This window comes from Eucyclogobius newberryi, unplaced genomic scaffold (genome assembly GCF_026437365.1).
Source record: "Eucyclogobius newberryi isolate DKJ021-1_F unplaced genomic scaffold, fEucNew1.0.hap1 SCAF_17, whole genome shotgun sequence".
In the NCBI taxonomy this organism is placed as follows: Eukaryota; Metazoa; Chordata; class Actinopteri; order Gobiiformes; family Gobiidae; genus Eucyclogobius; species Eucyclogobius newberryi.
The window spans coordinates 5,410,357-5,435,936 of NW_027315801.1; the positions used below are offsets into that span (position 1 = coordinate 5,410,357).

General features: G+C 44.3%; 1 protein-coding gene and 1 long non-coding RNA gene across 3 annotated transcripts in view; one reads left to right on the forward strand and one right to left on the reverse strand.

The window, feature by feature from the left end:
- LOC140362679 (uncharacterized) overlaps positions 1–6,592 on the reverse strand; it is a 414,634-nt gene extending 408,042 nt beyond the window's left edge. Inside the window, exon 1 of the long non-coding RNA XR_011927116.1 lies at positions 6,562–6,592. This is a non-coding gene — a long non-coding RNA (uncharacterized lncRNA). The remainder of the gene's footprint in view (positions 1–6,561) is intronic.
- Positions 6,593–8,406: 1,814 nt separating this feature from the next.
- On the forward strand, positions 8,407–24,471 carry klhl21 (kelch-like family member 21). 2 transcript variants are annotated; one of them, XM_072448832.1, is made up of 5 exons: positions 8,407–8,428; positions 14,276–15,333; positions 17,163–17,568; positions 19,656–19,728; positions 20,668–24,471. In XM_072448832.1, exons 2-5 carry the CDS (start codon positions 14,307–14,309, stop codon positions 20,995–20,997), a joined length of 1,836 nt encoding a protein of 611 aa, XP_072304933.1. In that variant the 5' UTR covers positions 8,407–8,428; positions 14,276–14,306; the 3' UTR covers positions 20,998–24,471. The 2 variants fall into 2 exon arrangements, with proteins under 2 accessions (XP_072304933.1, XP_072304932.1); XM_072448831.1 differs by lacking the exon at positions 8,407–8,428 and adding an exon at positions 14,067–14,151.
- The last annotated feature ends 1,109 nt before the right edge of the window (positions 24,472–25,580 follow it).

Sequence of the window (25,580 nt, forward strand, 5' to 3'; positions counted from 1 at the left end):
TGAAGCGCCCTAACAACGCGCTGAAGCGCCTTAGCAACACGCTGAAGCGCCTTAGCAATACGCTGAAGCACCTTAGCAACACGCTGAAGCGCCCAAACAACACGCTGAAGCGCCCAAACAACACGCTGAAGCGCCCTAACAACGTGCTGAAGCGCCCAAACAACACGCTAAAGCGTCCTAACAACGTGCTGAAGCGCCCAAACAACACGCTGAAGCGCCTTAGCAACACTAACAACAAGCACCCTATCAACATGCTGAAGCGCCCTATCAACATGCTGAAGCGCCCTAACAACACGCTGAAGCGCCCTATCAACATGCTGAAGCGGCCTATCAACACGTTGAAGCGCCCTATCAACATGCTGAAGCGCCCTATCAACATGCTGAAGCGCCCTATCAACATGCTGAAGCGCCCTAACAACATGCTGAAGCGCCCTAACAACACGTTGAAGCGCCCTATCAACACGCTGAAGCGCCCTATCAACATGCTGAAGCGCCCTAACAACATGCTGAAGCGCCCTAACAACACGTTGAAGCGCCCTATCAACACGCTGAAGCGCCCTATCAACATGCTGAAGCGCCCTAACAACATGCTGAAGCGCCCTAACAACATGCTGAAGCGCCCTATCAACATTCTGAGGCGCCCTATCAACATGCTGAAGCGCCCTAACAACACGCTGAAGCGCCCTAACAACACGCTGAAGCGACCTAGCAACACGCTGAAGCGCCCAAACAACATGCTGAAGCGCCTTTGCAACACGCTGAAGCGCCCTAACAACACGCTGAAGTGTCTTAGCAACATGCTGAAGCGCCCTAACAACACGCTGAATCACCCAAACAACATGCTGAAGCGCCTTTGCAACACGCTGAAGCGCCCTAACAACACGCTGAAGCACCTTAGCAACATGCTGAAGCGCCTTAGCAACACGCTGAATCGCCTTAGCAACATGCTGAAGCGCCCTAACAACACGCTGAATCGCCCTAACAACATGCTGAAGCGCCTTAACAACACGCTGAAGCGCCTTAGCAACATGCTGAAGCGCCCTAACAACACACTGAGGTGCCCCAACAACATGTTGAAGCGCCCTAACAACACGTTGAAGCGCCCTATCAACATGCTGAAGCGCCCTAACAACATGCTGAAGCGCCCTAACAACATGCTGAAGCGCCTTAGCAACACTAACAACAAGCACCCCAACAACCTGCTGAAGCGACCTAACAACACGCTCAAGCGCCCTATCAACATGCTGAAGCGCCTTAGCAACACTAACAACAAGCACCCTATCAACATGCTGAAGCGCCCTAACAACACGCTGAAGCGCCCTATCAACACGCTGAAGCGCCTTGGCAACACGCTGAAGCGCCCTAACAACACGCTGAAGCGTCCTAACAACACACTGAAGCGCCCTAACAACACGCTGAAGCGCCCTAACAACACGCTGAAGCGCCCTAACAACACGCTGAAGTGTCTTAGCAACATGCTGAAGCGCCCTAACAACACGCTGAATAACCCAAACAACATGCTGAAGCGCCTTTGCAACACGCTGAAGCGCCCTAACAACACGCTGAAGCACCTTAGCAACATGCTGAAGCGCCTTAGCAACACGCTGAATCGCCTTAGCAACATGCTGAAGCGCCCTAACAACACGCTGAATCGCCCTAACAACATTCTGAAGCGCCTTAACAACACGCTGAAGCGCCTTAGCAACATGCTGAAGCGCCCTAACAATATGCTGAAGCGCCCTAACAACACACTGAGGTGTCCCAACAACATGTTGAAGCGCCCTAACAACACGCTGAAGCGCCCTATCAACATGCTGAAGCGCCCTAACAACATGCTGAAGCGGCCTAAGAACATGCTGAAGCGCCCTAACATTATGCTGAAGCGCCTTAGCAACACTAACAACAAGCACCCTATCAACATGCTGAAGCGCCCTAACAACACGCTGAAGCGCCCTATCAACATGCTGAAGCGGCCTATCAACACGTTGAAGCGCCCTAACAACATGCTGAAGCGCCTTAGCAACACTAACAACAAGCACCCCAACAACCTGCTGAAGCGCCCTAACAACACGCTCAAGCGCCCTATCAACATGCTGAAGCGCCTTAGCAACACTAACAACAAGCACCCTATCAACATGCTGAAGCGCCCTATCAACATGCTGAAGCGCCCTAACAACACGCTGAAGCGCCCTATCAACATGCTGAAGCGGCCTATCAACACGTTGAAGCGCCCTATCAACATGCTGAAGCGCCCTATCAACATGCTGAAGCGCCCTATCAACATGCTGAAGCGCCCTAACAACATGCTGAAGCGCCCTAACAACACGTTGAAGCGCCCTATCAACATGCTGAAGCGCCCTATCAACATGCTGAAGCGCCCTAACAACATGCTGAAGCGCCCTATCAACATGCTGAAGCGCCCTATCAACATTCTGAGGCGCCCTATCAACATGCTGAAGCGCCTTAGCAACACTAACAACAAGCACCCTATCAACATGCTGAAGCGCCCTAACAACACGCTGAAGCGCCCTATGAACACGCTGAAGCACCTTGGCAACACGCAGAAGTGCCCTAACAACACGCTGAAGCGCCCTAACAACACGCTGAAGCGCCCTAACAACACGCTGAAGCGCCCTATCAACATGCTGAAGCGCCCTATCAACATGCTGAAGCGCCCTATCAACATGCTGAAGCGCCCTAACAACATGCTGAAGCGCCCTAACAACACGTTGAAGCGCCCTATCAACATGCTGAAGCGCCCTATCAACATGCTGAAGCGCCCTAACAACATGCTGAAGCGCCCTATCAACATGCTGAAGCGCCCTATCAACATTCTGAGGCGCCCTATCAACATGCTGAAGCGCCTTAGCAACACTAACAACAAGCACCCTATCAACATGCTGAAGCGCCCTAACAACACGCTGAAGCGCCCTATGAACACGCTGAAGCACCTTGGCAACACGCAGAAGTGCCCTAACAACACGCTGAAGCGCCCTAACAACACGCTGAAGCGCCCTAACAACACGCTGAAGCGCCCTATCAACATGCTGAAGCGCCCTATCAACATGCTGAAGCGCCCTATCAACATGCTGAAGCGCCCTAACAACATGCTGAAGCGCCCTAACAACACGTTGAAGCGCCCTATCAACATGCTGAAGCGCCCTATCAACATGCTGAAGCGCCCTAACAACATGCTGAAGCGCCCTATCAACATGCTGAAGCGCCCTATCAACATTCTGAGGCGCCCTATCAACATGCTGAAGCGCCTTAGCAACACTAACAACAAGCACCCTATCAACATGCTGAAGCGCCCTAACAACACGCTGAAGCGCCCTATGAACACGCTGAAGCACCTTGGCAACACGCAGAAGTGCCCTAACAACACGCTGAAGCGCCCTAACAACACGCTGAAGCGCCCTAACAACACGCTGAAGCGCCCAAACAACATGCTGAAGCGCCTTTGCAACACGCTGAAGCGCCCTAACAACACGCTGAAGCACCTTAGCAACATGCTGAAGCGCCCTAACAACACGCTTAATCGCCCTAACAACACGATGAAGCACCTTAGCAACATGCTGAAGCGCCTTAGCAACACGCTGAATCGCCTTAGCAACATGCTGAAACGCCCTAACAACACGCTGAATCGCCCTAACAACATTCTGAACCGCCTTAACAACACGCTGAAGCGCCTTAGCAACATGCTGAAGCGCCCTAACAATATGCTGAAGCGCCCTAACAACACACTGAGGTGTCCCAACAACATGTTGAAGCGCCCTAACAACACGCTGAAGCGCCCTATCAACATGCTGAAGCGCCCTAACAACATGCTGAAGCGGCCTAACAACATGCTGAAGCGCCTTAGCAACACTAACAACAAGCACCCCAACAACCTGCTGAAGCGCCCTAACAACACGCTCAAGCGCCCTATCAACATGCTGAAGTGCCTTAGCAACACTAACAACAAGCACCCTATCAACATGCTGAAGCGCCCTAAAAACACGCTGAAGCGCCCTAACAACACGCTGAAGCGCCCTATCAACATGCTGAAGCGCCCTAACAACACGCTGAAGCGCCTTATCAACATGCTGAAGCGGCCTATCAACACGTTGAAGCGCCCTATCAACATGCTGATGAAGCGCCTTAGCAACACTAACAACAAGCACCCCAACAACCTGCTGAAGCGCCCTAACAACACGCTCAAGCGCCCTATCAACATGCTGAAGCGCCTTAGCAACACTAACAACAAGCACCCTATCAACATGCTGAAGCCCCCTAACAACACGCTGAAGCGCCCTAACAACACGCTTAAGCGCCCTAACAACACGCTGAAGCGCCCTAACAACATGCTGAAGCGCCCTATCAACATGCTGAAGCGGCCTATTAACACGTTGAAGCGCCCTATCAACATGCTGAAGCGCCTTCGCAACACTAACAACAAGCACCCTATCAACATGCTGAAGCGCCCTAACAACACGCTGAAGCGCCCTAACAACACGCTGAAGCGCCCTATCAACATGCTGAAGCGGCCTATCAACACGTTGAAGCGCCCTAACAACATGCTGAAGCAACTTAGCAACACTAACAACAAGCACCCCAACAACCTGCTGAAGCGCCCTAACAACACGCTCAAGTGCCCTATCAACATGCTGAAGCGCCTTAGCAACACTAACAACAAGCACCCTATCAACATGCTGAAGAGCCCTATCAACATGCTGAAGCGCCCTAACAACACGCTGAAGCGCCCTATCAACATGCTGAAGCGGCCTATCAACACGTTGAAGCGCCCTATCAACATGCTGAAGCGCCCTATCAACATGCTGAAGCGCCCTATCAACATGCTGAAGCGCTCTATCAACATTCTGAGGCGCCCTGACATCATGCTGAAGCGCCCTAACAACACGCTGAAGCGCCCTATCAACATGCTGAAGCGCCCTATCAACATGCTGAAGCGCCCTATCAACATGCTGAAGCGCCCTAACAATATGCTGAAGTGCCCTAACAACATGCTGAAGCGCCCTAAAAACACGCTGAAGCGCCCTAAAAACATGCTGAAGCACCTTAACAACATGCTGAAGCGCCCCAACAACACGCTAAAGTGACTTAGCAACACTCCGAAGCGGCTAGCAACACACTGAAGCATATTTAGTTAAATATTTATTTATGTCTTATTATTATTATCTTTAAATATGTTGCTGTTATATTTTCTCATATTGCACCTTATCATTAAAGAAAGTTCCTAGTTTGTGAATATTGTTTTAATCCGCTGACAACGACAATAAACCCTTTTCTGATTCTGAGGTGCATTATTTTTGTCGGCTTCAAAAACTTGCTGTGATGCGACCTCGAGTTCTGGAGATGAACAGAACCCATCAGCGGTTTGTGTACGGGTAGAAGAGCAGAGGAGACAGTACACACCCCTGTGGAGCACCTGTGCTGATGGTCCGCGTGTCCAGGATCTTCTGCTCCAGCTGCAAACACTGCCTCCTGTCTGTCAGGAAGTCCACGGGGAGGAGATGCTCCACAGGGGTGTGTACTGTCTACTCTGCTCTTCTCCCTGGACACAAACTGCTGCAAACTGGGTGAGGTTGTCTCTGGGGTGCGGAGGAGGCATGAATGATGTTTGAAGAGGCGACGAAGTTCAAAAATACTCATATTTCTAAAGGTTGAATGTCGTCGTAAGAGCGGAGGACTTTGGGCTTGTAGTTTGCAATTTAAGTCTCCTTAACACAGAGGTGGAGTCATGAACAGAAAAGTGCTGCTGGAGACGCTCATGTGATCACGTGAGCCAGGGTGGGGGCCCGGGTGGGGGCCTGTCTCACCACCTCGAGAAGGCCTTTGCCCCATAGAACTGGAAAGCAGAACCGGCACCAGCAGGAGGCCGGCCCATGTTTAGTCCTGACTCTGGCACCAGCAGGAGGCCGGTCCATGTTTAGTCCTGACTCTGGCACCAGCAGGAGGCCGGTCCATGTTTAGTCCTGACTCTGGCACCAGCAGGAGGCCGGTCCATGTTTAGTCCTGACTCTGGCACCAGCAGGAGGCCGGTCCATGTTTAGTCCTGACTCTGGGCACCAGCAGGAGGTCGCTCCATGTTTAGTCCTGACTCTGGCACCAGCAGGAGGCTGGTCCATGTTTAGTCCTGACTCTGGCACCAGCAGGAGGCCGGTCCATGTTTAGTCCTGACTCTGGGCACCAGCAGGAGGCCGGTCCATGTTTAGTCCTGACTCTGTCACCAGCAGGAGGCCGGTCCATGTTTAGTCCTGACTCTGGCACCAGCAGGAGGCCGGGCCCTGAGGTCCTCAGAGTAGTTCATATGGCACTAACATGTCTGAGATGTACTTTGGTGCTAGGCCATGGAGAGACTTCACACCAGGGACACTCATTCCAGTCAAAGTTTATACAGAATTTACACAAAAGAAACAACTTTTTTGACTCTAAACATTAATTAAACAAAATAAAGTCGCTCTCACATATTTTTATTTGTCAAAAAGTTTTGGCCCAGTGTCTGCTGGGTAATTTCCTCGTGTGATGTCATCAAGTACATCAGGAAGTGAAATTATAAACCTAAAAAACGAGCTATTCTCCGATCAGATTTTTATAATTTTTCACAAAATTCTAAATATATTTATCTTAACTGCATTTTAGTTCAATGAGTCGTCAGACCTGTAGGAGGCGCTTTAATGAAAACACATTGCATTAAGAAACATTTTCTTTTCTATGCTCGCTTGCAGAAACCACTTTAAATAAAATAAAAACAATCAGAGGTTGAGAAAGTCCAAAGTGAATCACTTTCACACTCACACACACGCGACAAACCCGGTCCGTCGATACACCGTCTCCCTCTAGTGGCTCTTTTGTAACACTGCACTTAATAATTTCATCTCATCATGTAAATAATAATAATACTAATAACGGTGCGTCAGCCGTTACTACTATTGCCCAAAATGTAATGAAAAGTTTCAATTTAACATAAAAAAAATAATATTCTGTCAAAAAACAACAACTCATTACTCTTTGTTACTTACTATATTGATGCTATACAGTCAGAATTGTCCTTTTGCTATGGAAGAGTTACTACTGCCACTGAATAGTGTTTTTTATGGTGAAAAGCGGTTAGAAATCGTGCCGTTTGAAATTAAAAATGCGCAACATTGAGCATGATCATCTTAGACACAAAATCCTGTTATTTATCCAATTGCGTCATAATTACCCGCTTCATTTAGATTAAAATACAGTAAAATAGTCTTTCTTTCATAATCAAATGAAGCACACATTTCAATATTGTTGTTATTTAAAACCAGGTCATACAAATGTACAGTATTTGTCTGAAAAATAATGTCGAGTGTGTTTTATGAAGGAGAGAAACAGAAACAAAGAGTAAACACAAAGTTTGTTTTTGCATTGTTCTCTCTCTCACCTCTGGCAGACGAGTGTTGGACAGATTCTGGTCCTGGTCATAAAAGTTAGAATGCTCTTCAACGCAGACAAACGCTGCTGCAAATGTTAAACAAATACTTGATGTTTATGGATTCAGAGAGGGTTTTGTGCAAGGCCGTGTTGAGTCTCACCGAGGGCTTTCCAAGGACCGACAGGACTAAAGCAGAGCGGGGTCAACCCAGGACATTTTAGTCCTGGACTTAGTCTGGTTTATATGTATATATGTGTGTATATATATATATATATATATATATATATACTCTCACCTCACCCTCCGCGGGTGGCCCCTTTTTCAAGCTCGGCTCCTCGAGGCCTGGGAACTTGAGGGCTCTGCGCAGTATATATATATATGTATATATATATATATATATACATATATATATATACACACACACACACTAAACACTAAGCTTGTGGTAGTATCTTTGCTGTTCCTGCACTGTTCCTTATTATTTTCCTATATTTTTCATTATTATTTTTTAATAATATTAAACAAATAAATATTTAGATAAAAAGCTCGAACTTTCTCCGTCTTCATTTTGCCCTGTACACTGAGGGAACTATATTATGATAGATCCATGCGCTTAGGCACGCGGAAACGTGGGGACGAGCCTGACGTGGCTGCAGGTGAGCGATAGGTGCGTTTTATGATTGATACGTGGCAGGACAAATGATTTATCCACGCCACGAGGAAATATGATAAAAAAATTGCTGAAAAAAATCGTCCATTCCACCTTTAACTTCATGTATTCAGCTGCAGTACCCTTTTCCTCCACCGCGGCAGTGTTTCTCTCCATTTGCCAGTGTTTGTTACAGTGTACGGTGCAGACGCACGGGGGCGCTGTACGGTGCAGACCCCCGGTACAGACCGTGAAGTGGACCGGAGCATGGCGCACATCAGGCCCCGCGGATCCAAACCTCTGAACTCTGACTTCACCGCGTCCTCCGCTTCGTCTCGTGCGTAAATCACGCGCAGAACACGCAGCTGTTTGTGGTGAGTCCGTGCGTAAAGTGCGTGAAACTGGCTTTGAACGTTGCGTTTTCTTCTCTCTTTACGAACTCAAACGCGCATTTTGCTGTGGCTGTGGAGCTTGTGGAATCACGTCACTTTCCGTCTGATTCTCGGGTAAAAACGTGGCGACTTAAAGCGACGTGATGCGTGAAAAGAGCTCGGAGCTCGGGCAGGGGCGGCTCTAGGGGTCGTGGATGTGGGACGGGACAGGGGCGGCTCTAGGGGTCGTGGATGTGGGACGGGACAGGGGCGGCTCTAGGGGTCGTGGATGTGGGACGGGACAGGGGCGGCTCTAGGGGTCGTGGATGTGGGACGGGACAGGGGCGGCTCTAGGGGTCGTGGATGTGGGACGGGACAGGGGCGGCTCTAGGGGTCGTGGATGTGGGACGGGACAGGGGCGGCTCTAGGGGTCGTGGATGTGGGACGGGACAGGGGCGGCTCTAGGGGTCGTGTTGTTTTTACTCCTCAGACACAGACAGATTCAGTGCTCGCTGCAGATACACTTATATCATCCTTTTATTTTGGTAATTGTCTATTTTAACATAATAAACAGAAGCAGTCCAGACTCTTAGTGAACTTTTGCCAACTTGATCACAATAATAGAATAATAAACCATCAATAACAATGTAACAGTCACATTTGCATCAGGTTATAGGCTCTGATTCTATTGGCTACGACATAATAATAAGCCAATAAGGGCTGCAGTGATTAATGGACTAAAAGTGACTATAATAAACAATCGTAGTTGTATTTATTCATCGTTATCTGGACTATACGGACTTTAGACAGAGGCATTATTGAACCGAACTGTCAAAAAATAATAAACAATGTCAGATTTTTGTACTCATTCTCCATCTAGAAGACTTCACTCGCCATATTTCAACATTTATGTGGTTGAAAATGTATTTATAAAGAATTCGACTTTAGATACATTTTTTATTGTCCCGTAACGTGTTTGTCCTCTGCGTTTGACCCGGTGACAGTTTGCGCCGATCAAATACATAATATAGCAAAGTATTGGAATGAATGAAAGGTTTTGTTTGATGTGATTTTGATTATTTTAATGTTGATGGGTTAGCGCATGTCCCTGTGTCCGACCCCGGCAAAAAAACGTCGAATGCACTTTTCAGACCGGTTTGAATTGCACATTGTTCAGGATCATTAATATTTGAGAGAAGACTAAAATATGAATGAAACTGATTTGAGAACATGTTTGTTGGAGTCTAAATGACAGGGTTTGCAGTTTTATACGTATAAATACACACACACAAATACAGTATTATGGTGTTTACCAGCGACATTTCTGTGATAGCTTTGTTTGTGCAAATCTAAATTGTGTTTTTAATCCATTTCCTTTTTAAAATTTAAGTTTTAGTACCATTTTTTAATAACAACATACAAACAAACATAATGAAAAACGAAAAACAAGACCAAAGAGAGAAAGGACATAGAATAAAAAACAGTAGACATTCAGCAAATAATAAAGCAAAAAAAATAAATAAAAGAAAATCAATGCACACGAAACCCAAAGAAATGTCCCATTTCATCCAAAGTTTGTCAAATTTGTCCATTTTCAAATAGAATCCACAGTGTGCAGTCTGGGCCCGGCTCGGAGCAGCGGCTCAACCCCGAGCGCAGCTGTTGGACTGAAGGATAAACGGGCCTGAGCTCATCTCTCCCGGTCATGGATGATCACCGCGTCGCTAACGGACATCGATCTGAAGCGCTAGCAGCAGATCGCGGCGCGCTAATACCGTATTTCGGTTTCATTTTAAGACTGCACAGTTTTGCCCGTCTCGTACTTACCGTATATGATCTATAGATACATCTAAACCTTTTCTCAGCGGAGGGATGAGGCGGAAAACTTTAGAAGCTTCCACAGGTTCTACATTTGTTGAAAATCAGACACTAATCAATACTTAAACTACCGTATTTTCCTCACTATAAGGCCCACTGGATTATAAGGCGCACTGTCAATAAATGGTCTATTTTTGATCATTTTTCATATATAAGGCGCACCGGACTATAAGGCACATTTTTTTTAGAACATTAAAGGCTTTTAAGTGCGCCTTATTGACTGGAAAATACGGTAGTATCGAAACTAGGTATTAATTTGAACGAGTGTTTATACAAAAGAAAAATCATATTAACAGGACAAAATGTGACCTTTCGTGAACAGTTTAAGAACGATTTCAAAACTATTAACAAGGACACAATGTTATATATATAATAATAAAAGACAGCAGTGTTATTTTGTGTTTGAATTGAATCGTCGTTATACAAGGAATAACCGTGACTATTTTAGAAGATAATTGTGTATTTTCTATTCAATCTGGATCATAAAAAGTAAACCCAAATGAGTAGTGAGTTTCATGTTGCAGTTTATGTCACAATAACCTTTGGGTTCAGAGAGTTTGATTTCATAAAGCTGGTCAAGTATCGTATACACTGGTAAACACTAGTAAACATGCTGATAAACTCTAGTAAACACTGGACAATACTTGTAAACGCTGGTTAACACTAGTAACCATGCTAGTAAACATTAGTAAACACTGGTAAACATGCTGGTAAACACTAGTGAATGCTGGAAAATTCTGGTCAACACTGGTAAACACTAGTAAACATTAGTAAACACACTAGTTAACACTAGTTAACACTAGTAAACACTGGTAAACACTAGTAAACACTGGTAAACATGCTGGTAAACACTAGTGAATGCTGGAAAATTCTGGTCAACACTGGTAAACATTAGTAAACACTGGTAAACATGCTAGTTAACATGCTGGTAAACACTAGTAAACGCTAGAAAATGCTGGTAAACCCTCGTAAGCACTAGTAAACGCCGGTAAACATTAGTAAACACTGATAAACACTGGTAAACATGCTGGTAAACATGCTGGTAAACACTAGTAAACCCTGGTAAGCCCTCGTAAACACTAGTAAACACTGGTAAACACTAGTAAACACTAGTGAATACTAGTAAACACTAGTAAACATTAGTAAACACACTAGTAAACACTGGTAAACACTAGTTAACACTAGTTAACACTAGTAAACACTGGTAAACACTAGTAAACATGCTAATAAACATTAGTAAACATGCTGGTAAACATGCTGGTAAACATTAGTAAACACTGGTAAACATGCTGGTAAACACTAGGGAATGCTGGAAAATTCTGGTCAACACTGGTAAACATTAGTAAACACTGGTAAACATGCTAGTTAACATGCTGGTAAACACTAGTAAACGCTAGAAAATGCTGGTAAACCCTTGTAAACACTAGTAAACGCCGGTAAACATTAGTAAACACTGATAATCACTGGTAAACATGCTGGTAGACACTGGTAAACGCTAGTAAACCCTGGTTAGCCCTCGTAAACACTAGTAAACACTGGTAAACACTAGTAAACACTAGTGAATACTAGTAAACACTAGTAAACACTAGTGAACACTTATAAATCCCGGTAAACATTGGTAAACACTAGTAAACATTGGTAAACACACTAGTAAACACTGGTAAATACTAGTAAACACTAGTAAACATTAGTAAACACACTAGTAAACACTGGTATATATTAGTTAACACTAGTAAACACTGGTAAACACTAGTAAACACTAGTAAACCCTGGTAAACACTAGTTGCGCAGTATTCGTCCCGAGTGCTGGAGAATGTCGTGTGTTTGGGGGTTTCTCTTTCTTAAGGCTAATTTAACACGAGATCAGAATCTTTTGGTTTTGTCTAAGTTTATTCCTAATAAGGACCTTTGCTGACTGTATCTACAGTATAGTACTGTATTTAGTTCCAAATTAGAACGGATCATTAAAGATGACCCGATACCAGATGCCTGATATTTATCTTCCTGTTGTGGCAAATTATGCTTAGTAAGTAGTAACGAGCATCTAATCAGTGGAGAATGAAGTGAGATCCAAGCATTTAAACTGACCAACAATCACTTTTTCTGTTGAATTCCACTAACGTCCATGTCCTTGTTTGATGTCGATATTTATTGCTAGAAAAAACGCCATCGATCAGTTTCATTATCATGTTGGACACGTTGCCCAGGCCCCGTAGCTCAGGCCCCGTAGCTCAGGCCCCGTAGCTCAGGCCCCGTAGCTCGGCGTAGGAAAGTACTGTCTGGAGATGAGGCTGAGCAGAAGCGCGTTGTCGTTACCGCGGAGACGGCGTGTTCACACACGGCCGCCGCGCTTTGTGAACCGCCGTGTGGAATGTCCGTGTTAGTCTTTCGGCTTCAGACGCAGGGGCCCCGAGGCAGAGATCCACAGCCTTAAAACAAACCAGCGAAAGGAGACACCTGAGTATTTTAGGACGTGTCGTCACGGGGATCCGGGCGTTTGGAAAGGACTCCATGTGAACAATGACAGCAAAAAGTGTGGATTGTTTTTGTCAATATGTAACAATCGAGATGGAGATTCAGTGACGTCTAATCGTTAATGATCTGCTTGTTTTGAATGGTGAGGTCCACATGATCTTCTGACCATACGAGCTTGTGGTTTGGAGCACAATCAGACTTTGGAGGAATATTTTTTACCTTCTTTGGTATTTATTCAAACACTGTCTTGTTTGTTTTCTGGGAATTTACTGTATTTTCTTGACTAAGTTGCCAAAAATGCATAATAGAGAAGAAAAAAACATATATAAGTTGCACTGGAGTATGAAATGCGGTTCCAAGTGTGAAAATAACAAATATCACATATAAGTCGCTCCGGAGTATAAGTATAAATATAAGTGTCATATATAAGTCGCACCCCGGCAAATACCGTATATTAATTAAAAAAAATATATATATATATATATATTTTTTTTTTTTTTGCATGGTTTGTTTGTTTTATATTTGTTTTTGTTTTATGTTTAAAAAATGTATGGTAAAAAAATTGGCATGTAGGATAATTGTTCAAAGAAAAAAAAGAAGGACATTAATATTGAAAGATATTTTTATTTATGTGTGTGTTTTTTGTTTGTTTGTTTTTCTAATTGTCTTTGTTTAATATGTGGGGTTAATGTGATTATCATTATTTATTTTATTTTTCATGATTTTTTTTTTGTCATATTACTCTACAATATCAGTACAGTTCACGTTATCAAATCCACTGGGGAAGTGCGCGCCCTGGTAAACAAAATCTGGTGCATATGACCCAATTCGATGGAAGATCTTCATGGTCAGTGTTTTAGTGTCGTACCACGAGGACGGCAGCAGCGTCATGACATTAAAATACAGCTCTGACCGTAAGAATCTTCAAATCATTAATACGCAAAGACTTAACGAAGCGTCTAATAATATTATGGACCTTTGCCATGTCAAATGTAAAACTCCTCGTCCAGAAATACATTGTTTTATGCAACAGAATGAACTCTTTTAGACCTTTACAAATACATTAAAAAGAAAAGATGATTCAGTACTAGAGGTGAGACATAATACCAGGAAGCGGTGGCGTGTGTGTGTGCGTGTGTGTGTGTGTGTGTTGTAAGGCTGTGTGGACCACCTCGCTGCCCACAGACCGGGGGCCGGCGGCGGGGGGAGGGGTGCCGCCAGAACTCCCCTCCTTCCCTGGAAATGGACACTGAGTATATTTATAGCCCCGCAGCACAGGCGCGCTCTGTTTCTTAAAGACTGTAAGGAGCACCTCGGAGCCGCTCTGAACCTCGTATATTCTAGTTGTCATTACGCTTTTGTAGTTCGATCAGGTAGGAGACACTTTCACTTCCATCACTTTTACTTTCCTCTGGTGTCTTTTCTTGGCAGTTCTATTAGACAATGAGTTACAAGTTCCACAGTGTGTAATGAATGTTCCGGTGTGTTTTTGTCCAGAACAAAGATCATCGTGGCGCACACAGAGGAGATGGAGACCCCGGTGTTGCAGACGCAGTCGTCCACGTTGCCGTTCTTCGACACCGCGCATGCGTTCAACCTCCTGCGGGGCATCCACGAGCTCCGCGCCGAGAAGAAGTTCTTCGACGTGACACTTTGCGCCGAAGGCCGCGAGTTCCACTGCCACCGCACGGTTTTGGCGGCGGCGAGTACGTACTTCCGGGCCATGTTCGCCGGGACGCTGAAGGAGAGCGCCATGGACCGCGTGGTTCTGCATGAGGTTTCGGGCGAGCTGCTCGAGCTGCTGGTGGACTTTTGTTACACGGGACGAGTGACGGTGACTCAGGAGAACGTGGACCTCCTGCTGAAGACCGCAGACCTGTTCCAGTTCCCCTCGGTCAAAGAGGCCTGCTGTGCCTTCCTGGAGCAGAGGTTGGATGTGTCCAACTGTCTGGAGATACAGGACTTCGCAGAGGCCTTCGCCTGCAGAGAACTGGCCGTCAGTGCACGGCGGTTTGTGTTGAAGAACATTATGGAGCTGGCCAAAGGCGCGGAGTTCGAGCGCCTGCCCTGGAAGCGCCTGCTGGAGTTTGTGTCGGACGATGAGCTGTGCGTGGACAAAGAGGAGACGGTTTATCAGATCGCGGGGCGCTGGGTGAAGGCCGACCTTCAGAGGAGGCTGCACTACTGGCCCGAGCTCCTGCAGCAGGTGCGACTGCCCTTCGTGCGCAGGTTCTTCCTGCTGGCCCACGTGGAGAGCGACCCGCTGGTTTACCTGTCGCCCACGTGTCTGCGGCTGGTGAACGAGGCGCGCAGCTTCCAGTCGTGCGAGTACGACCGGCACGACCGGCCCTGCCAGCGCATGCGGCCCCGGCCCTCCACCGGACTGGCCGAGATCCTGGTGGTGATCGGGGGCTGCGACCAGGACTGCGACGAGCTGGTGACCGTGGACTGCTACAACCCTCAGACGGGACAGTGGCGGTACCTGGCCGAGTTCCCTGACCACCTGGGAGGGGGCTACAGCATCATGGCACTGGGCAGCGACATCTACGTCACAGGTACACAAGCGTCGATGCGTAGTACAGCTCGTACACACGGCATGTATTTCTGTGGTACCCTCTCTCCAGAATTAGCCTTGTCCAGGTTGCGTTGCCGTGGCGTGTCCTGCGTCCTTATTGGATAGCTTTCTCTTCTGGACCAGAGACCATATAAACTGGCAGCAGACGGAGATTCTAAATAAAACGCCGTCTCTTTGGCCGAGGGTGATTCATGTGAAAAATCTGAGGAGGAACTTGATGTGCTGCCAGCGCCATAATCCCGTCATTAACAAAAGCTTCTATGAAAACATGACCAGCTTCACCTTTTGAGACGTGACGCAAGATGTTTACGTGCACGATTCGAGGTCAAAGCGGGAAAGTGACAAACGGATATAAATAAAAGCAGCTTCTCCTGTGACAGAGTGACCGGCAGCAGCGTTGTGTAAACCCGACTCGCTCAGAGCCGTAAACGTAGACGAGTGATCTTAAATGTGCGCTATCTAGTCTGCGTAGTTGGGCGGAAGTCGACTAAACGCGTTCTCGGTCGACTAAAGACATCGTGTCATACTATTACAGCAGCTCTATGACATGACCGTCCGTCTGACCCAAACTTATACGACCTGAACCACAATGTATTTATAGGTAAAAGAGTAGATTAAACTAATGATTCGCTCCAAATGTTCTGCTCCAGGCCCTTCTGCTGTGTTAAAGCGCTTCCTACAGGCCGGACCAATCATTGAACTAAAATGCAGTTAAGTTTTGTATATTTAAAATTTTGCTAAAAAATATAAAAAACACATTTTCTAGGTTTGTAATTTCACTTCTTTTTAATTGATGACATCACACTAGATTTTTAAAAAACTTTTCTCCACAAATACCTGCTCGATTGGTGTAAAACTATCATTTATACGTACAACAGGTATAAATAAACCAAATAAAGTCAAAATTAGAAAATCATAAAAACCTGTCATAGGCTCTTTAAACCTTTTAATATAAATAAGACATTTAATTGACGACAGCCTTAGATCTGTTATCGCTTTGCCTAGAATGTTCCACAGTATGGAATAAACTAGTCAATCTCCATAGAGACCAGCAGGTGCCATGTTACAGGTCAGATCCGTGGAGAGGTGATCCCACGTAGAGTAAGAATGCAGGTTTTTCCAGTTATTGTCATCACTTTAAAACACCTGTAATTAAATAAGTGCACGCGCACTATGGAACATTCCAGGCACAGCAGTAACATCTCCATGGAGACGAGCAGAAAGGTTACACAGTGCATCTTTACTAAGCCAAATGTCCTTATTTACCTCAGCTATCATCTTTAATAAGTATGTCCATGACGACACAAGATGTGACACGTTTCTTTAGAAAACTGTAAAACTTCCCAAATAAATGACACAAATCCCAAAAATCTCAACACAAATTTAGAATCAGAATTTTGAACAAAAATCCCAAACGAGGAACGATAAAGTGCAAAATGAAACGATGAATAATCATAATAAAGCATGTGTTGCCTGAGTACGTCACATTCCCCAGGCTCTTAGATAGATACTTGTCTTCCCGTATTTTGGACGGGGTATTTCAAAATGTGGACGGGCATTTTCGAGTGCAGGGACGCCCATTTTATTAATACATCTTAGTAAAAAAAGGGAATATTATCATTAAATCGATAGTCCGCCATTAGAATTTACTGTTTACAAGTGAAAATTAGCATGCTGCTCGCTGATTGGTCGACGAAGTCCGAGCCGTGGTCCGGAGAATGCCGAAGCTACTCGTTTTTTCGCTCAGTCGGCCCCGGGTGTTTTCAAATCCTATCTAAAACCCTGACATTCCCTCTCGGTCCCCGGCAGGCGGCTCCGACGGCTCGCGGCTCTACGACGGCGTGTGGCGGTACCGCTCCAGCGTCAACGAGTGGACGGAGGTGTCGCCGATGCTGAAGCCGCGCGAGTACCACAGCTCGTGCGTCCTGAAGGGTCAGCTGTACGTGGTGGCCTCGGACAGCACCGAGCGCTACGACCACGCCCTGGACTGCTGGGAGGCCCTGCCCGCCATGCTGCAGCCCATGGACAACTGCTCCACCGCCACCTGCAGGGGGCGCCTCTACGCCATCGGCTGCTTGGCGGGCGAGGACACCATGTCGGTGCAGAGCTACGACCCGGAGAGCAATCGCTGGACGTCGGTCAACTGCGGTCAGCTGCCGCCCTGGTCCTTCACGCCCAAGACGGTCACGCTGAACGGGCTTATCTACTTTGTCCGGTGAGGAGAGAGTAGTGCGTAGTAGTAGGACTGTGGAGTACTAATGCTGCAGTATTTGGGTTGTATTTTTGTATCGCTGTCATTGTTATTTGGACTTTACAGAATCTAAAACAGATTTTACGATCTTTTGCTACAAAGACAGCAGCGTTATTAAATCAAAATGTCAAAAAAAAAGTATAAACTATTTGCGATTTTCTCCAATAAAACACTTAATCGATCACTATTCTCCGTTTAGAAGCCACATTTGGTTCATGTTCAATAAAGTCTCAATGTATAATATAAATAATTGTTATAATAGTGAGCATTCTATTGCACACTGAGACGTTTTAAATACAATAGCGATGGTTTCTAGACAGAGAATATAAATGAACAAAGTGTATTATGGATGAAAATATGAATAAAAATATAAATTAAAAAATGTATAAAAATATAAATTAAAATTGCTCATTTTTGATCTTTTTTTCAAACAATTTTACATTTAATTTGTCGTTTCACGGATTTTCCTTGGCATTTTTAAAAGTGGAGTATGGAATAAAAATAACCTTTTATTTTCCCATTATCATATCACATTTCTACCACCCAAAAGTCAGAGTTGAATTTAAAAATATTTTTTTATTCCAAATCATTTTCTTAGATTCTTAAATATAGGCCCTACTCCTCTCTACATTATCTACATCATTATAGTTATCAATGCAAGACATTGAAAATAACTCTTATTATTATTATTACTCTTATTATACTGCGGTGTAAAAAAAATACCTTCAATGTCATAAACTGTTTAATGGGAGGTGGAACTCACAGTGATCAGACAGAAAGTAGTCCCATCCTGTGACTAAAGTCGCTTTGATAAACTTTATTGAGTCTTGACAGGAACACAAAGTGTGCAATGAATGAAAATGTCTTATTGAGCAGCTTAAATCTGGCCACAGTGATTTGATCCAATGACGCAGTGATCTTTCCCACGCTCGAGTCGTGGACGCGCAGCTCAGATCATCGGGACAAGTAGTGTCCTTACAATGCAATCAGAAGAGAACGTGTGACTCCAGACGAGCTGGACATGTCCACATGAGGAGGACATGTCCACATGAGGAGGACATGTCCACATGAGGAGGACATGTCCACTTGAGGAGGACATGTCCACTTGAGGAGGACATGTCCACATGAGGAGGACATGTCCACTTGAGGAGGACATGTCCACATGAGGAGGACATGTCCACATGAGGAGGACATGTCCACATGAGGAGGACATGTCCACTTGAGGAGGACATGTCCACATGAGGAGGACATGTCCACATGAGGAGGACATGTCCACATGAGGAGGACATGTCCACATGAGTCGTATTGTTCATTTCCTTGTTCGAACGGCGCGAGCCAAAACCACGCCCACCCCGCGTCCTTCATGTTAATCTACCGGTCGATCTCATGGATCTATGGTGGATCTAGGAAGCCGTGAGTGTCGAGAGATTTAAAGCTCTGACGTTCGGACGAACTCGGGGTCGTGCAGAAATGGTCGAAGATGCTGGTGCAGAATACATTTTTATTTTTTATCTTTATTGAGGTTTTGGAGGAAAATCCGCGAAAACAGGAACAACAAATATATATATTTTTTTAGAATCTCCGTTTTTGACGTCGGCACGCTCGCAAAACAAATTATTAAAAAACTCTTGCCTTAAACAAAAAAATATGACAACATTTATTTGTTAAATAAAAAAAAAAGTGACATTAGATGAGTTTTGGCCCAGTGTTTGCTGGATAATTTCCTAGTGCGCATAGTGTGATGTCATCAATTACAAACAGGAAGTGAATTATAAACCTAAAGAAATAGCTATATTCTGGGATGACATTTTTATATTTATATTTTCCAGCAAAATTCCAAATATATTCATCTTTACTGCATTTTATTTCAATGAGCGGTTGGTGCGACCTGTAGGAGCTTTAAACACCACGTGGTGAAGCTTGTACAGTGTTTTTGTAGATTCTAGTTTCATAAATCTCTGAGGCTTTACTGTGCCCGGCAGCGAGGTCAGCGAAGTAGATCCATGTTTTTTATAGCTTTGGCTCGACTCTGCTGCTCTTTCTATTCACAGAGACGATTCGGCTGAAGTGGACGTTTACAACCCTCAGAAGAACCAGTGGGACCAGATCAGCCCCATGACCCAGGTCAGCTTCAAAACTACAAACGACAACAACACAATAAAGTCGCTCTCGTATATTTATATCAGTGATTGTGACGTTAGATGAGTTTTAGCCCAGTATTTGCTGGGTAATTTCCTATTGTGATGTCATCAATTACAAACAGGAAGTGAAATTATAAAATTAAAAAATTAGCTATTCTGTGATAATTTCATTTATTTTTTGAATTTTTAGCAAAATTTGGAAGATATAAAACGTCACTGCATTTTAGTTTGATGAGTCGTCCGACCTGTAGGGGGCGCTTTAATGTCGAAATAGAGCACAAAAATATAACGCATTTTAACGCTCAAAAGAAGCCGATAATATCACGATAAATAATGATTTTAAAAGTACTTTATGCACTGACAGGTTTCTAAATGCAGCGTACTGTAAATAAAACATAAACGGCAATAAAAAAAATAAAAAGTGTATTTTCTTCGTGATAAATAAAGTTCTATAATTAAGTCATAGATGCTTTTTACGGCTCAACTCTAATCGTGCTATAAAAAACAACAAAAAGAATCATGTCCGACCGCTCCGTTTTCCAAAAGGCGTGATTGACAGGCGGATTAACCAATCAGAGATACACAGGTAAACAAACATGGAGGCTTACGTGAAAAAATGACACTGAGAAACTTCTACGCACTAAACTCTGTAAATCTGAAGTAAATCAAGTTATACCTTTTGATCTGAGCGTTCCGGAATTATTTGAGAAACGCGTGACACAATTGGAGAGTTGTTTTGGCGCCCCCTATGGTCCAATTCAGGTCAGGCAAACAGCATGTCCACGGAAACAAGCAGATGGCAGACATTCCACCCGAAACCTTACACACATTTAATATTCTTTACTCAGTTTGTTACCCGTCGGTTCTGGTTGTTACCGCGGCGACGTAACGGTCCTGTTCTGTCCGTCCCGCTCTGGTCCAGGTGCACGTGGGCGGCAGCGTGGCGGTCCTGGGCGGCAAGCTGTACGTCTCCGGCGGCTACGACAACACGTTCGAGCTCTCCGACGTGGTGGAGGCCTACGACCCCGGCACGCGCTGCTGGACGGTTGCCGGGCGACTGCCGCAGCGCACCTTCTGGCACGGCAGCGTCAGCATCTTCCGCCAGTTCATGCCGCAGGTGGCCAGCGCGTTCGAGCCGCCGCGCGCCCCGGACTCCGGCGCCGGCGTCCAGCGACACCGGCAGCATCGGCAGCAGGTGCTCCAGAACAACCTGCTGAACAATCTGAACCAGGACGTGGACGCGGCGCACTGACTCCGGCGGGAGACTCGGGGACGTTTGGCGAATGGAGCGAAGAAAACTGTTTGTGTTTTTTTAAATTTTGAGTTTTTTGTTGACAGGAAATTCTGCTGAGTTGTTGTTTGTTGTTGTACGTTTTTCTGCCGAGAAAGTTACGTGGGACGTTCCAGCCAGAAATGTCCGGGGGATATTTTCACTGCAGAGCGACTGGTGTGGGGCGGGGGTTTCATGGCCCATATTTTTGGGCCGATTTGAATTCTTTTCCCCAAATTACGTGATTTTGAGTTTACGACAAACCTCAACGAAACCGGTTTTACGACAAACCGGATAAGAGCGCGGTGGAGTGGTGTTTTGAGCAGTGCCATCTTCACACTTAATGTTCAACTGGAGCTTGGAAGTCTAAATTCAACCAAAGATTGGCCAAAAAGTGCAAATATCGGCTCAGTATATCAAGAAAAGAAATGAACACAACTGTTATTAGGATGGTTCAAGTTACTACAAAAACTTACCATTGACAAGCCGGGTTTGGTACTAGTTCGGTCCCGGTTCGGTCCCGGGTTGGTCCTGACACAGATTTGGTTCGGTCCTGACACAGATTTGGTTCGGTCCCTCGTTGGTCCTGACATAGATTTGGTTCGGTCCTAGTTTACTCCAGATTTAGTCCTGCTTTTGGCCGTCAATCCCAGCTGGAGAACTGCTCAAATCTGTCGGTCCCAAAGTCTCCGAAACCTCAAAACTACAGATTCACGCTGCGATCGTGTGACCAAAGCTGTAACTGTCAGAAGAGAAAGGCTCTGTCCGTTCATTTTACCAAATTTAACTGTTCATATTACGAACGTGGGCCCGTTTAAGAACGAGGAAGACTTAAATAACCATCAAATGAGCAAAAAACAGACCATTTTGGAAACTAAAATAGTGCTCGGACAAGAGGACAAAATGCAAGCCGACGTGTAACTTTTGTCCCAGTTCCGAGCCCGTAAAGGCGCCATTTTTTGTTTTTGTCACGTTATCTACCAAATTCTTGTCTCCGTGGCGATTGCTTTGCCGCACAGTACGACCTTAAACTTCCCAAATCCACAACGCTCCGAGGAAACGAGCAATCGACGCCAACGCGGGCCAAGTATTTTTATGTTAGGCTAGGCATAATAATATGTCTGTTTGCCGTAACCCGACCGACCCGCTATGAAACTAGCCGACTGAAAAAAAAAATCAGCATTTTGTTGAAAAAACGTCAAAATCGGCGCCCGTGTCCCCCGCGTGTTCCTCCCGGTCGCCTTCGCTACCAAAATAAAGGATAGTGGCGTACAAAAGGTTGATTGAAATATCTTAAAATCGTGAGATTTAGTCTCCCGATCGGGTTGATATAGACGTTTTCCGTCATTGACTGTTGTAGCCTGACCCCTGGTGGTCACTCCGACTCAAAAAATGACAAGATTTTGATCTTTTTTTTTGCCTTCAAAGTAAAAAAAATAAGAATTTGCCTATCGTCCGAGCCACTTAAAAAATGTTGACTCGGGTTACAGCAAACAGACAATTTATTTGGGGTAGCCTTATTTGTATTCATTTCTTCGCAACGACAACGCATGTAACCGAATGAGCACTGCGGGAAAGCGATAAAAGTTACACCTTTAAACGCAAATGGGATGCACTTTTTTTTTTTTTTTTTTTCAAATAACGTTATAGGGAGAATTTTGGGTCAAAAAAATTCTGGTGAGTTTTTTTCTAGTGAATTTTTTGGCAATTTTTTTTTCTGGCAACATTTTCTGGCAATGTTTTTCTGGAGTATTTTCTGATGTTTAAATAACGTTTTAGGGAGAATTTTCTGGCAAATGTTTTTCAGCTGAATTTTCTGGCAATTTTTTGACGAATTTTAAACAAACGTCAATTGATTGATCACATTCATTGACACGTTTGAATCAAATCCGGTGTGGAAAATGCAATAAAATCACTTCCGGCGTTTACAATCGCAGCGTTCTCACGTATAAATCGGTCTTTTCTGTGTTTACATTCCTCGTTTTCCGTCCCGTTAATCGCTCGCAGACGCCCGCCCCGACTCAACCTCGGCGGATTCACCACGAGCAGATGTTCACCAGCTGTGCCTTCTTATTAGCATTATTTCAAGATGGTCGCGCGCAGTATTTACCCTTGTCCAAGTCTCCAAAGGTAACGAGGCGCGCCAAACAAATCATTACCTGGATTCTAATTTAGATTGAGACTAATATTAATACCAGATACTCATTTGATACATTAAATTTGACTTTTGTTGAACAGTTTTTGACCATGTGGTAATATTTAACAAACTATTAGTGTTTGTTGTGTTAAAAACGACATCAAACCAACTTCTTAAATGATACTTTTGGTTTCAAAACAGGTCTGATTAAAGGGCCCATGACAGGTTTTTACAATTCTCAAATTGTGACTTTATTTGGCGTATTTATACCTCTTGTACATATAAATGATAGTTTGACACCGATCGAGCAGGTATTTGTGGAGAAAACATTTAAAAATGTGTTGAAAATGACAGGAAGTGACATCACATCAGGGACACTCCATTCCAGTCAAGGTTTATGCAGAATTTACATTTACACATTTATTCAACAAAATAAAGTCATATATTTTTATTTGTTGAATAAAAAATAATTGTGACATTAGATGAGTTTTGGCCCAGTGTTTGCTGGGTAATTTCCTAGTGTGACATCATCAGTTACAAACAGGAAGTGAAATTATAAACTTAAAAAATGAGCTATTCTGTGATATTTAAAAAAAAAATATATATTTATCATACATTTTTAAAATATATGAACCTTAACTATATCTTAGTTCAATGAGTCATCCGACCTGAAGGGGGCGCTTATATAGAGTTTGAAATGTCAGGTCACTGGGCCCGACACGATAAATAATTATTTATGCCACAAGATAAATCCAGTAAACCCTTTTTCTAAATGCAGCGAACCGCAAATAAAACATAAACCGCAATAAAGAAATTGCAGAATTAAACAAGCAAACAAAGGTGTTTTTCCTTCGTGATAACTAAAGTGCGTGTCTATAATTAAGTCATAGATGCTGTTTACGGCTGAGCTCTAATCGTGCTATAAAAAGAACATTTTCCCCACGTTTGTGACAAAAGCCACACGTGTTCAGGCTCAGTCCGTTCTGGTGTTTTTACACTTGTTTTTGCCTTGAATGTTAAATGTGTTTATTTATACTCTCATTTTGCCGTGTTGTCAAAGGCGTTTTTGTCGATGAAGTGAATTTTAATGCATCCAAACTGGAAGTGCTAAAACAATCTTGGGTTTTGATGTAAATGTCTTGAAATTGTCTGTTTTTGACTTTGTGGTTATTTTCAGTTTTTTGAACAAACGAGATAAATGTGTAGAGTTTACATGAGTTTCACGTAGTACTTTTGTGACACGAGCAGAGACCCATTTTGTAATGAAAATATATTATTATTGCATTTTCAAATAAAGCTATGTTTTGTAAAACTGTAAATCTGTGTGATTTTATTTGTCAAAGAACAAAGGCTGCATAATATTGGACGATATTTCAATATTCGTTGCAGCTGTAAAGTTCTGCTTTATCCGTGTAATTGACATTTCTAACATACTTTTTCAAATGTACATTCATTTACTAGTCAAAGGCAGGTTGAATCTGATTTATTTTGCCCAAAGGTGACATCGATTGGAATTTTTCATGACATTTTGAGATTTCTTTTTTTATTTTTTAATATTTAATAATTTATGTTATGTATGTTTTTCTAAAAATGTAATTCATTTGATTTTCTGAACATATGCATTGTGTTTTCCTTGAATAAAATATAGAAAAAGAAATATACAACCACAAAACAAGAAGCACGACAAACTCTTCTTTCTCACACTTATTGTGCTTTATCTCCTATATTTTGTAAATATAGTTAGTATATTTTTTCTATTTTACTGTACGATAGGGACACGCGCTGGAATAGTTTTTTAATTCAACTGTTTTTGACTTTTTTCGGCTGGATTTGAGCGTTTTTCGTTGCGTTCATTGTGTTGTTGTGACGTGAGCTAGCTCCGAGCGAGCCCACCAGCCCCCCCCCGCGCCCTCCGGCCGCGCTAAAGTACGGCGTGTCGTCGGTACACGTTTATATACACGTTTATATGAAAGAGGAACTTCACGAACGATCGGGACACGCACTGGAATCGCTTTAAATTAACTTGTTTTGACTTTATTCGGCTGGATTGAGTGTTTTCGTCGTGTCGTTGCGATGTGTCTTGGCTCTGAGTCCCCCGGCCCCGCCCCCCGGCTCCGGCCCCGCCCCCCGGCTCCGGCCCCGCCCCCCGGCTCCGGCCCCGCCCCCCGGCCTGCGCCGTACCGCGTTTCCACAAAGGAGGAACTGATGAAACTGCGGAGAACAGTCGTCTTACCCGGAGATCGCCACGTTATCCCGTCGGAATACTGACCTAACCTAATACTGATGTGCAATTCTGTCATATGTGCAATTGCTGTTGGAATTCATGTGCAATCTATGTGCTGTCGTGACACATATTCATGTGCAATTACTGTCGGGATCACATGCAATGGTATTTATGTATTTATTTGTCTATGGGAGTTTTTATTTA